Source organism: Gallus gallus, chromosome 2 (assembly GCF_016699485.2).
Source record: "Gallus gallus isolate bGalGal1 chromosome 2, bGalGal1.mat.broiler.GRCg7b, whole genome shotgun sequence".
NCBI lineage: Eukaryota > Metazoa > Chordata > Aves > Galliformes > Phasianidae > Gallus > Gallus gallus.
In genome coordinates this window covers 128,448,194-128,460,000 of record NC_052533.1, presented here as the reverse complement: position 1 = coordinate 128,460,000, position 11,807 = coordinate 128,448,194, and the positions used below count along the sequence as shown (strand labels likewise).

The window sequence follows — 11,807 nt, the reverse complement described above, 5'->3', positions numbered from 1 at the left end:
TTATCTCATACACAGGAATATTTATTTTTTTCCTTCTTAAAAATGTACAAAAAATAAAATAACTGTATTTACAGTTTATCAAACCCCTCTCCCAGTTGCAACACTATTAAGTTACATCAGCTATTCCTTAATATAAAAGCACACTATTTATACATAGTTTGTTGTTTGCCAGAGCGAGGGCTTGTTACAAACTTTGGCACAAACACTCGTTTGTATCTTGTCTCAATTCATAGGAAATGGAAGAGCATATAAACATTTCATAAGCTTTACATTTAAGGCCCTAAGGTACTCCTTCCCAGTTTCATATCAACTAACATACAGCTTCTCTGACAGCTGGAGGGCTGAGTTTTTACCAATCATTTGAATTCATTTATAGCATTTAATCTGTCCACGGTCTGAAAGAGGAAAATGTACAAGAAAGGCTCTTGATCTCTGAATTCCAGTGACCAATGACTTAACGAGAGAGAACATACAGAAAAAAAAAAAAAAAGAAAAAAAAAAAAAGGAAAAAAGAAAAAAAGAAAAAAGCAACTACTTTCTTTGTAGTTAACATCCAGTGATAAAAAGTCCTCCAAAATACCTTGATGGGAACACTGCCATACATCAACGAGGCTTCGCTGCAAGGATGCACTACATTTTGGGGATATAAGCACCCGACTGTGTAAAAGGAAAGCAAAGTCTGAGATTTGGGTTTTTATAGCAAATGATCAAATGGATGGACATAGTGCCAACTCTGCAGCAGGAACCAAGGCCAGAGCTTAGAAGGCTACTCTGCCTTTTGCACCCCTCTGTCATAGTCTTTCACACAGCATCTACACTGCTCTTGCTCTTTGTATGGAAGCAATGCTGAGCAGCCTCGAGGCTGCACTAGATTCCAGCCTGTCCTCTTCTAGAAGGAAATGAGTTTTGTTCTCATGAGTAAACAACCATAGCCGTGCCACAAAAGGAGGCAACAAAGACATTCCTGTCTGGTGCTAAACGACAGCCAAATCTTACTTCCATTTAACTCTTCATATTTGGAAGACACAGCATTAATCAGTCTTCTTCATGAAACAAAAGCAACACATACATTTTAAACAACAGATAGAGACTTTATGCTCCCTGGCCTTCGAATGGATCCCTCTTTCAGAAGTCTGCATTATTGGTGCTGGCCCTTCCCCAACACCGATATTCTGATTTTGATCAACAAACCCTCAGGGGTGGTGAACCCCGAGAGCTTGTAGCTCGCCATGACCAGCACCCAGGTTCAATGCTTCTGTGGCAGCTGATGCTGTAACTAAACTGACCCAGTGCAGGGTGATGTGCTCCTCGTAATTATTTAGATGCTTGTGATGCATTTGGCATATGGAGCAGAAAAACAAAGTCCTCAGGCCCTGGCAGATAAATAAAGTTAATGGAGATCATCCCTAACTAGCTCCAGTAGTTGTTCTAGAATATTCTTAGTGTCAGGATAAGTTCTACCCATCCTCCTCAGCCCTGTATTCTCCAGTGAGACTGTAAGATGGAGCTAAAGGCAGGAGGATCAGCTCTCTCGCTACTGACCAGGAATTTGTACACTTAGAGATATATTTAGAAAAGCTTTCAGTTAATCTTGGAAACAACTTTCCTTCCCTGGACAGTGCCTGACCTAAAGCTCCTAAAATGGCATTGGAAAGGCAGCTCTGCTCCTTAAGCTCCAGCATTTCCTGGAGCATTGCAGCTTTTGCTGATCCTATACTGTGGGTTCTGGTGGACAAATGTTTGACACAAACCAGCAGTGTGCCTTGCAGCCCAGGCGGCCAACTGTACCCTGGGCTGCACCAAAAGAGGGGAGGCCAGCAGGGCAAGGGAGGGGATTGTCCCACTCTGCTCTGCTTTTGTAAGGCCCCATCTGCGGTACTGGGTCCATGCCTGGGGCCCCCAGTACAGGAAAGATGTAGAGCTGTTGGAATAGGTCTAGAGGAGGCCATGAAGATGCTGGAGCACCTCTCCTATGAAGAAAGGCTGAGGGAGCCGGTGTCGTTCAGCACTGGCACAGGATGTGCAGAGAGCTGGAGGTGCCCCATCCCTGGAGGTGCTCAAGGTCAGGTTGGATGGGCCCTGGGCAGCCTGAGCTGGGGGGTGGTAGCCCTGCCCATGGCAGGGGATTGGGGATGGGTGTGCTCCAAGGTCTCTTACAACTCAAGCCATTCTGTGATTCTACGATACCACTCCTCAGAGCTGGACGTTGCAGCATGCAGCAGAACCTAGCACTAATTACCAAAGAAGAGAGGTCCACCTCTGTGTAATACAAGAATAAAATACTAACAAGGGTGCTGGTGCTGCCAGGGAAGTCCCATCCTTCTCTGTCAACCTCAAATGCTCGCTGACATCTCCTATTGCGGCACACCACAACCCAGCCTGACATCACAGGCACCAATAGGGGCAGAAGCAGGGCTCAAATCCTGCATGCATTTACCGCTGTGCTTAGCTCGCAGCCTCTACTGGGACATCATGACCAACTGAGAAATCTCAGTTGAACTCCTTGGAATCCCAAACACCATTAAATAAGAGATAAATACAAGAACCAACAGCACTGCTCACAAGTCCTGTGTACTGGCCCCAGTTCTTAATGCCACCTGCCAAAACTGCCCTATTTTTTGGGAGTGGAAAAGTATATGGCTAAGTCAGCAAAGACTCTTTATCTGAGCCTGAGCCAAGCAGAAATAAATGAAATTACCCTATATCCACTGTATTCCCAAGATGTCTATCCTTAAGCAATGTAGCAAAAGCGTCTTTACTGGGGTATATGTCCATAAAGACAATGGAATTACTACACAAGTCTGCATCAGGAGCAGAAAGAACACACAACACATGAGTAGAAAGGGAGAGAAGACAGACTAAACACTTTGCTTTCCAGATGTGTATGGATTCTGCATGTGATAGCCCTGACACAAGTAGCAGAGAGCTCTCATAGGCTCTGGTAGCGCAGCAGCTTTGACAGGTACCTGACATTTCTGTTTGAAGATCAGATTTTAATGGGATGCTATCGCTAATGAAGTAAAGAAATTGCAAGAGCTTGCAAGGCAATTCATGCAAAAATATGATCAAATCAGACTGGTTAGCTTTTCCAACTACTTTGCTTGGATGTAAATAGCTCCCCACAGCTCAAACCACTAGAGGAGCCCATTAAACTCAGCAGTGTATCTTTACGTCATTAACCAGCTAATGAAAAAAATACTGTGACTAAGTGAAAAAGAGTCTTTAGAAGGAAGAACTAATAAAACTCTAAAGGTTGCGTGTAGGAAAGGCCTCCCATTTCTGCCTGTCTCATGGGATCCCCGCACAATGCATGGGAAATGAAATGCTTACAACTGAAAACCACAGGACTGTTCACTATGTGAGAAGCAATCTAAGACAGCCAGAGGAACTGGAAAGGAGAGAGACAGGTGCCAGGTTTGCGTGTGCTGGGGACATCCAGGCCTTGGACTCATTTCCTGGTATGATCAGCCTGTAGCCTTTCTCTCTCAGAGTTCCTGTGAATCATGTGGAACTTGATGGTGTGACCGCATAGTTCAGCCTGGGTTCAGATCCAGCCTGTGTGAGAGGGGCCTACCTCTGCAAATTGGGTGTGGGCCACTCTTTCCACTGGTAAAATTGTTTCAATTTCTATAAAATATTTACATCGAGCCCAAGTTTTTACCTCATTGAACTGCCCTAGGAATCAAAACAGAATCATTCAAAGGAGATACAAGAGCAAGCTCCCTAAAGAAGAGTCTGAAGTTTCTTGCAGTCTAGAGGAATTCTTTAGTGAGCAGTTTGATGGGGAGAGCACCTTTCCCTCCACAGGTTTCAGACAGACTCATTTCAAGAGCCCTCACTTCACCAAGAGAACAGGGAGAAGTCCCTGGTGCGCCTCTAGGCACATCAGACACAGGGGTGCCTCTATGTTTTGGTGACAGCTGGATGGAGTACTCAGGTGTCTACGTTTGAGACCTGGGCACCAAAGGTGGGTCCCACAGTGACAGTGCACTCCAAATGCTGTAGTGCTGTTTGCTCCAATATTTCGGTATAAAACTGAGTGGGCAGGGGTGGAGTGCACGAATGCAGACACAGTTATCAGATTCTCAGTACACACTCCTTAACAGATTGCAGAAATCTAATCTTCTAGGAAATATTCTGTTTAACCCTAAACCCAATACATACAAAAACATAGTGGCAATAACCGTGCCCACATACAGTAGTTAAAATATATTATTGCATATTATAAACATTATATACAAGGTTAAAATGGTTTCTTTACCATTTACTTACAAGTGACATTTGTAGCTGAACGCCTTACTTACAAGTCCTCATTGCTACATGCTGAGAACTACCAGAGGTATTTGGCAAGTCTATACACTAAAGAGAGATATGGATCGGTTTGAGCAAGTGAACTCTTGTCAGCCACTTTCCCCACCTTTAGCACTGCACCAGTTTTTAGCAAGAGGAGAGAAGTACTGGCAAAGTGATTTACATGAGATTTCTGAAACTGGACCAGCATGGTTCCTCACCATATTTTAGAATGAGCTTATCCACACTAAAGCATGGACTAGAATGCTGCGTTTCACATTTGCAGTGGGTCATCTGTTTACAAATCTGGGGGCTGGTAACTGCTTGTACAATGGAGAGTGGGGAGCAATAAATAAGGGACCAGGTTAACATGAGTGGCCTTGTGCTTGACGAACCCAAGCTTGTATGCAGTGGGTGTGCATGTGCAGAACGGACAATATTTTCAAAGCAGTCTTGTAACAGTTTCTCTGATCAATGTCTATCAACTTCCATAGGCATCTTCTGCTTTCCAAGAAGAATGAAATGCTGTGGGTTCTTTATGAAAGGGCTCTGTCTGAGGCTAGATCTCAGTCAGTGTGATCTTGAAGCCTTCAACCACACTTTCCATGTGCAGGATGAATGTGTCCTCATTGGAGTAGTGCTCGATAATGTTGTCATCCATGTTTACCAGGATACTGGTGACAAAGGCAAAAGTCAGTATTTTCACACACCAAAACAGCGAAAGGGAAAGCCATGCACTCCACTGCATGCACACGCTCCACTGACTTCAACATGAAACAATAAGAGACTCCAGTATGTGCCAATACAGGGACAAGATGGGAAATTATCATCAAGGTCCGTCCCATAGTCCCTTCTAGCCTTTGCATTACTCAACTCGGGTGCAAGAGTACTAGTACAAGTATATAGGAGTGCTTTCCTCACTCTTTACCATAAGGGGTTTCTTCCAACAAACACATCACTTGGAAACAGTGTTAGAAAGAAGCAAAACATGACAAGTTTCACCTGTCTTTTTAAAAGCAAAAGAAATCATCAGACAAAACACTGCCCTAATTTACTGCGAGGGCCAAAAATAAACGACTGACTTAAAATGATGTTGCTAGAATATCAACGTTATTTAGCAGTACCAAAAAGTTAAAATAGAGAGATTCAGATTTATGATAAAGCATAGTAGCCCAGCTATTATAAAACCACAGCTGTGATGCTCATGTCTAAATTTACTCAGCTGAAAGCCCTGCAGCAAACAGCGCTCTCCCTTGTGCTTGCCTGCCTTTCAGATTCAGGCAGTGGCCCATTTCTTCCTAATGCTGCAGGGAAACTGCATGCTGCGTTCACAGCGAAGGCTATGCCTTTCCCATACCACTCTCCACAGTGTTATATATAGCCTATAAAACGGGCTTTACGCAAATACATTTTCCAAACATAAATACTGCTCCTCCACAGTAGGCCTATGAACGGTGTCAGACACAGGCTGGATGTTTCTCCTTCTGCCACCGTTTGCTTCTTCCATAGACAGTATGATTTTAGAGTTGTGGGCAGGTCTCCTGAAAGTGTTTATACTGCCTAGCACAATGATGCCCCAGGCATAGTCAGGATCCCTGACTGTCATAGTTTACGTACAGCTTACTTACCCCTTTTTGCTCTTCTTATAAAGTTTTGCAATCTTTTCCACTGGCAACCCATATTTCTCAGAGATCTGAAATCATCAAAACAAAAGAAATAAAGACTAATGAGGAATAGCAGGGCCTCACCTCTTCCTTTACATAAGGCAATTTAAACATTATCTCTGCAAACTTTGACAGGAGAACTATAAAGAAAAGTCTTTCACAATCACATTACACCTTCGTTTAAGGATGACTAGGTGGAGAAATAATCCTAAAAATCTTCATTAAAAAATACTAACTTTTCTATCCAAAAACTGGGAGACTACAGTTTTTACAGATCTGAGTCATCATTGCCTCAGCATTTCCTACTGATCTGCTTGAGGAATTAACACACTCTCCAGGTTCAGATTCTATCCAGGAATTTCAATCCCATCAGCAATCTTTCTGCCTTTCCTTACTCTGATTTTCTGGACTCATGGAAGCAAAGACTCCTCACCCAAGGCAGAAGGCAGATGAGCAGCAACACAACAGGACATCTACTATTTCTCAATGGCATTTCAGCATTTGTTAAGATAACAGGACCTTTCATGGCACTCCTTCGGTCTGAGAAGAAGGTCCCTTCATGGCACTCCTTTGGTCTGGGTACCTTTTCCTGTGGGAGGCCATGGTACTGCAGAGACCATATTGCTGGGGAGGTGGCTCAGTTACTAGAGTTGCAAAATGAGAACACTGGATCACAAAGCATCACCTGAATGTACCCATAACAAGATGAGATGCCTCAGAGAAGTCTGTTAACGTGGTAAAAGACTTTTAAAATCAATCCCTTTACATCCACTTACATGATAAAGTAAAAAATATAGCAGAACTTTGAATGAAGAATTTAGCCAACAAATTGCCAGCAAGTACACTTCACTGCAGTGTTTTGGTCTTGCTTTGCAGCGGTGTGTTGGCTCACTCTAAAGCAAACCTGTGGTACATTCATGGAGCTGATGTTCCTGAGAACTGAGAGCTTCCTTTCCAAATTATGACTCTTCTTTGAGAGAACGGGTCTCATCACTCACACTTTAGAGGAGGATTGTCCCAAGAGGCAGAATAATTATGGCAAAAGGACCTTTTAGCCAGCGATTAATGAACTGTGGTATGCTACTGCCAACCAAAGTAAGCTTCTTGCTCTTCCCAGGTTAAATGAGGTTGCAGCTAAATAGCTGACTCTTTTTTTCCGTGTCAGAGAACTGAAATGCACAATTAAAAATCCACTAAAACCTGTCAAACATCAGTCACTGTGAAATCCTTTCTTTGTGTTTGTGCTCACACTGCCACTAAGAAAAGTCATATTTTAGAAAAGTAAATGAAAGCAATTATGAAACAGAAAATGAAAAGCAAGCAATGAATAAAACTCAGCACCAGGGACGGATTCAGATATTCTCAGGTTGAACCTCAAACACAGCTCCCATCCAGACAGCCAGGGACAGCTAAGAGAATTAATTAGCCCACACCTGCCTACATCACCTATACTTGCATAGCTGCCATCTTGCCTACAACACAATTTTGTAGTTAGGAAGTACAGCATAACTCCAAGATATAATGATCCAATGAAATTTTGACACTGCCAACAGTTTCCTCTGCTTGCAGTCTCTATCTGTGGCTAACAGGGGATGATATATTTAAGGAGCATCTGGTAAGGTTTGCCAGACCCACCCGCTCCATACCTCAGTTTTAATTGCACCAGCAAGTTTCACTGCCCTTTTGGATATGGTGATGGAGATATGTGAAAATGTCACAAGGCCTGTGCCAGTATGAGGAAATGCTGTATCTTCTTCGGCATGTTAACTCTGAAGCCTGATGATATTGTAAAGATCAGTGCCGAAGACTCGATACAAACATTCTTTTCCCAAGGAGGTTTACTAGCAGTTAATATACAGCATTCTGCACATTCCAGCATCAAACTTTCCTAGGATACTTGGGATGCCTAACACTCATGCATATCAAATGTTGCTCAAAGTGGTTTGGGACCCTGGGACACCATTTCCTACACAAGCTATGAGTGGCAGGTCCAAGAAAGTCGTGCCTGTCACACTGCCTGTGACAGGTGTGGGATTTATATGATATGAAGGGATTAGTGAGCTTTGGGAAAGACTTCCAGCTAACTGACTAAGCACATTTCTCAGGAACCCCTAAGGATTCAACCAATTATACTAAATGGTGAGCTGTGGAAGCACGGCTTGAAGCAGGGAAACGGGAAAGCCTCCCACTCACAGGCTCAGAAAGCAAGTCTCCAGTACAAATGTGCTAAGTCCTGCTGCAGAATATGAGAAAGCAGAGAGCTAGCATCTGCTAGGGCATCTCACTTAACACCCTCTTCTGAAACAGGTTTGTTGCCAACTTGGTGGGAAAAACACTACTGCCACCCTCCATATGAAATAGGATTTCTTATCTGATCCCAAGCATGCTACAGTGCAGTAATAAAATATATCTTTTTTTGGAATATTTTCCTTTATCATCTCTATTTTGAAATATTCTGAGCGGAGAATTCTCTGCTTCCCTTAGGATGCCTGAAGCTGTGGGACATCCTTCAGAGTGGTACTGAAATGAAAGGCTGCTTCTCCCTTTGGGCTGCAGCCCCCTGGCATGGCAACTCTGTAGCACACACCTGATTGCACAAACCACCAAAACTGCTTTTTCTTCTCACGTTAGGATGAGACAAAAGACAACACCTGGGCTGGTCAAGGAATGCAGGAAAATATCTCTGCCAATTTATTCCTATGGAGTGGTCTTCTCTGTTGCCCTACGTAGGTTGGAAGAGCACATCCATAGACATGTACAATAAACTTGTCTAAGCAACCTCTGTTGAACTCAGTTCGTTTTAATTTTAGAAAGACATTGGAAGATGCTTGAATTTCCCAGTTTGGATCATCCTCTATCGTGTTAGACTGCAGCATCTGCCAAGATCCAAAGAGTTAAACTGACTTTGGATGAGTCTGAAAGAAGGATTTGGACCTGGTCAGTCACCAGATCCTGTTTCTTGAATCCTTACACTGAACTTAGAATGGAGTATTTAGGATGTGTACAATTACAAAATTGCATTATTTGCTGAAAAGATTGCAGACAAAGTAGTTAAGAGTATGTAATTTGACGGCTTTTTGGCATTGACTTATCCACTATATCCTACCAAAGAGAATTAAAATTTTCTGAATGTATTCCTTCCAGTGATCTGGGACATTTTACAACAGATTAGATTTCTCTGGTGCCGAAAACGTGCCACTGAGTTAGCAGCTGTGCTGACAGAAGTATACAAAAACCTTTCCTGTTTCTGGACCAGCTTTATTTTTATGTTACAGAGTAGCTGGATACAGGCATTAAGAGGCCCAGAATATTGAAGATAAAATGCTAATGTTAGCATGAAGGATTATGGAAGGATTAAAACTTGCTTTTAACTTTCATACAAAGACAAGATAAAATCACGTTCCAGTTTTACCATGAATCAGATTGCATCCCCTTCAAGTGAAGCCTGCCTACTAATTTACATGTGCATTCTGCAGTCACTAACAAACAGCTTTAGCAAAAGAATCATTAGGCCATTCCCGTAGCGCAGCTGATTCACCTCAGAGATACCCAGATCTGAGTAGGTGCTTGAGACAATCCCAAAAACTGTAAGATCTTTTTGTCTTGTACTTCTGGCCAAATAACTCAATCCCTACTGCACTGTGTTTGATACATGCTACAAGACACTGATGGTTTTATGAGTGTATGAATGTATATACTTCTAGTACTCAGATGAGCTCTCTAGAGGCCCTTTCCTCCATTCCCACCTTCTCAGGCCAGGCAGTTTCTCTCTACAGGTCAGTCTCGTATTAGTTCCCTACCTAAGCAATGAGATACACAATTGCACCTTCATCCTTCTCTCACCAAATTTCACACAAATGCTAGCCATCAGCTCATACAAACAGTATTAACTATGAAAACATCCACTCAGTCACAGATAACATGGAACAAGTAAAAACTCAAGTCAAAGACACAGCTTGACAAAGAGAAGGCTTGAGCAGGTCACACTGGGAGCTAGGGCTGGATAAGGCATGTGAGACAGGAGTACGAATGACTTGCCTGCACTGGCTCATGATGACCTGTCCCTTGTGTGCTGAGACAGCACTGCACAAAAGCCAGATGAAATTCACATGGAAATAGTGCATCCTTGGGTCTCTTCTTTAAAAGATGGCTCTGAACGCATCAATGAGCAATGCAGGAGAAGATTCAACAGGTTCTGAACCAGCAGTTCAGAAAGAAACGTTTCAGAAAACGGAGCCTTTATTTCCCTGTTTCCTTGACATTGGTTAATTACTGCCATTCCTCAAGGGTTGGCTCTCCAATAAATCAGTTCTGTGAGTCTATTTTATCTCAGCAACTTGCTGAGAGAATTCAGTTTAGAACATGCCAACATTTCAGACGTATGCTCCAAAAAGCCCTTATGAAATCCTTTTAATCTATCTGAGAACAGCTTCATCTCTCTATTATATTTTATCTCAGCAACACTTTGAGAGTCTCAAGATTTTCTTACTAAGGAAGATAAAGTGAAGACATCAGATACTTACCGCTTCCATTAGCCCCTTTACTGTGGGTGACTTCAGCATCAAGGCATCGAACACCTCATCTGTCTCCTTCCTCACATATAAAAGCACTGAAACAGAAAAAAAGTCAAACTTGGAGCAAGTCCAGCCAACTGAACAGATGAAACACCTCACATTGAGTAGAAAAAACAAATCTTAATCCTCGACAGATAAAATGAAATGCTGAAAATGCTTTGCACTTAAAAAGAAAAAAGGAATTTCCTATCATCAGTGATCCAAACATGGGAGACACACCATGGCTGCTTTGAAAACACACAAGGAAAATGCAGTGAATTTAATTTAGTGTGGGAAATCTAGGCATTCAGGAATTCAAATCTCTATTTACTTAAAGAAGAGAAACCCCAACAAAAAAAAACTACATTGGTGCTTTATATCTGGGTCCTATGACAAAACATGCAAGCTAGGTCTTCCTAAATTTATTTCTTGGCTTGCACCTCTCCAAATTTCATCCAGAAGACTGGGAAATACATTAAAAAAAGGCAAAATTACATGGCAAAAGCAAAGTTAGCAGGTACAAAAAGGCCACCTGTAGCCAAGTCTCGTGGACAAGAAGCAGCAAGAAGGAAAATAAATGCTAATCTCTGACAGAGAGGCATGGTGGTTATCTGGCAAAAGCAAAGCAGACATGTATAAAGTGAATAGAAATAAACAAAACTGAATACAGTACCAGCATGAATTCAGGCATATCTGCAGCAGATTGTAGCCTCTTTGCCCATATTTTTAAATGATTGAAATAAGGCTTAAAACTTGGCTGCTCAGATCAGCTTTATGTCTTGGTCTACAAAACCAGGTGTCAGGGATAATGGCAGTTTTTGCATCTTTAATTTTCAAGTATTAGCCACAAACTGGCTCTGCATGCCTGTGGTAGCAGTCTTTTTACCTGCATTTTGGCAATTCAAAGGAACCTATTTGAAAGAGCCCTTTTTAATGTCAGAGAAGCCGAGATAACTTTAGGTCACAAATTAAACAGTGGTCAGAATAGAAAGGAACAAAAAATTTCACAGCAGTAGTTAAAACTTGGTTGGTTTTGATATTCTTACTTGTATGAGATGAGCAAACATTCATTTCAAATGCTATTTTTACTTGTACTGGCATATTTACTGTTTCAGTAATACTTTTCTTGCAACTAGAGGGCTGTCCTGTAACTTCCAGCTTTTCAAACATCTGAACTATCTGCCAACCTTAATTAAAAACGTGTCTGAAAAGAGGAAAAATCCCTCAGTCTGAGGCTGAAGCTGGGGTCATGATACAAACCAAGCACTCAGCTTTCAATCACTCTGTTGTGTTTGGCATC

The 11,807-nt window shown here is 42.2% G+C and overlaps 1 protein-coding gene across 10 annotated transcripts in view; it reads right to left on the bottom strand.

Annotated features, from left to right (window-relative positions):
* Positions 1–11,807, bottom strand: part of GRHL2 (grainyhead like transcription factor 2) — a 65,603-nt gene continuing 53,796 nt past the window's right edge. For all 10 annotated transcript variants that reach the window (XM_004939981.5, XM_040696371.2, XM_046937962.1 and 7 more), the window contains 3 exons: positions 10,478–10,563; positions 5,919–5,983; positions 1–4,964 (listed from right to left, as the gene is read on the bottom strand). In XM_004939981.5, the coding sequence (XP_004940038.1) occupies positions 4,850–4,964; positions 5,919–5,983; positions 10,478–10,563 (266 nt within the window). In that variant the 3' untranslated portion in view covers positions 1–4,849. The remainder of the gene's footprint in view (positions 4,965–5,918; positions 5,984–10,477; positions 10,564–11,807) is intronic.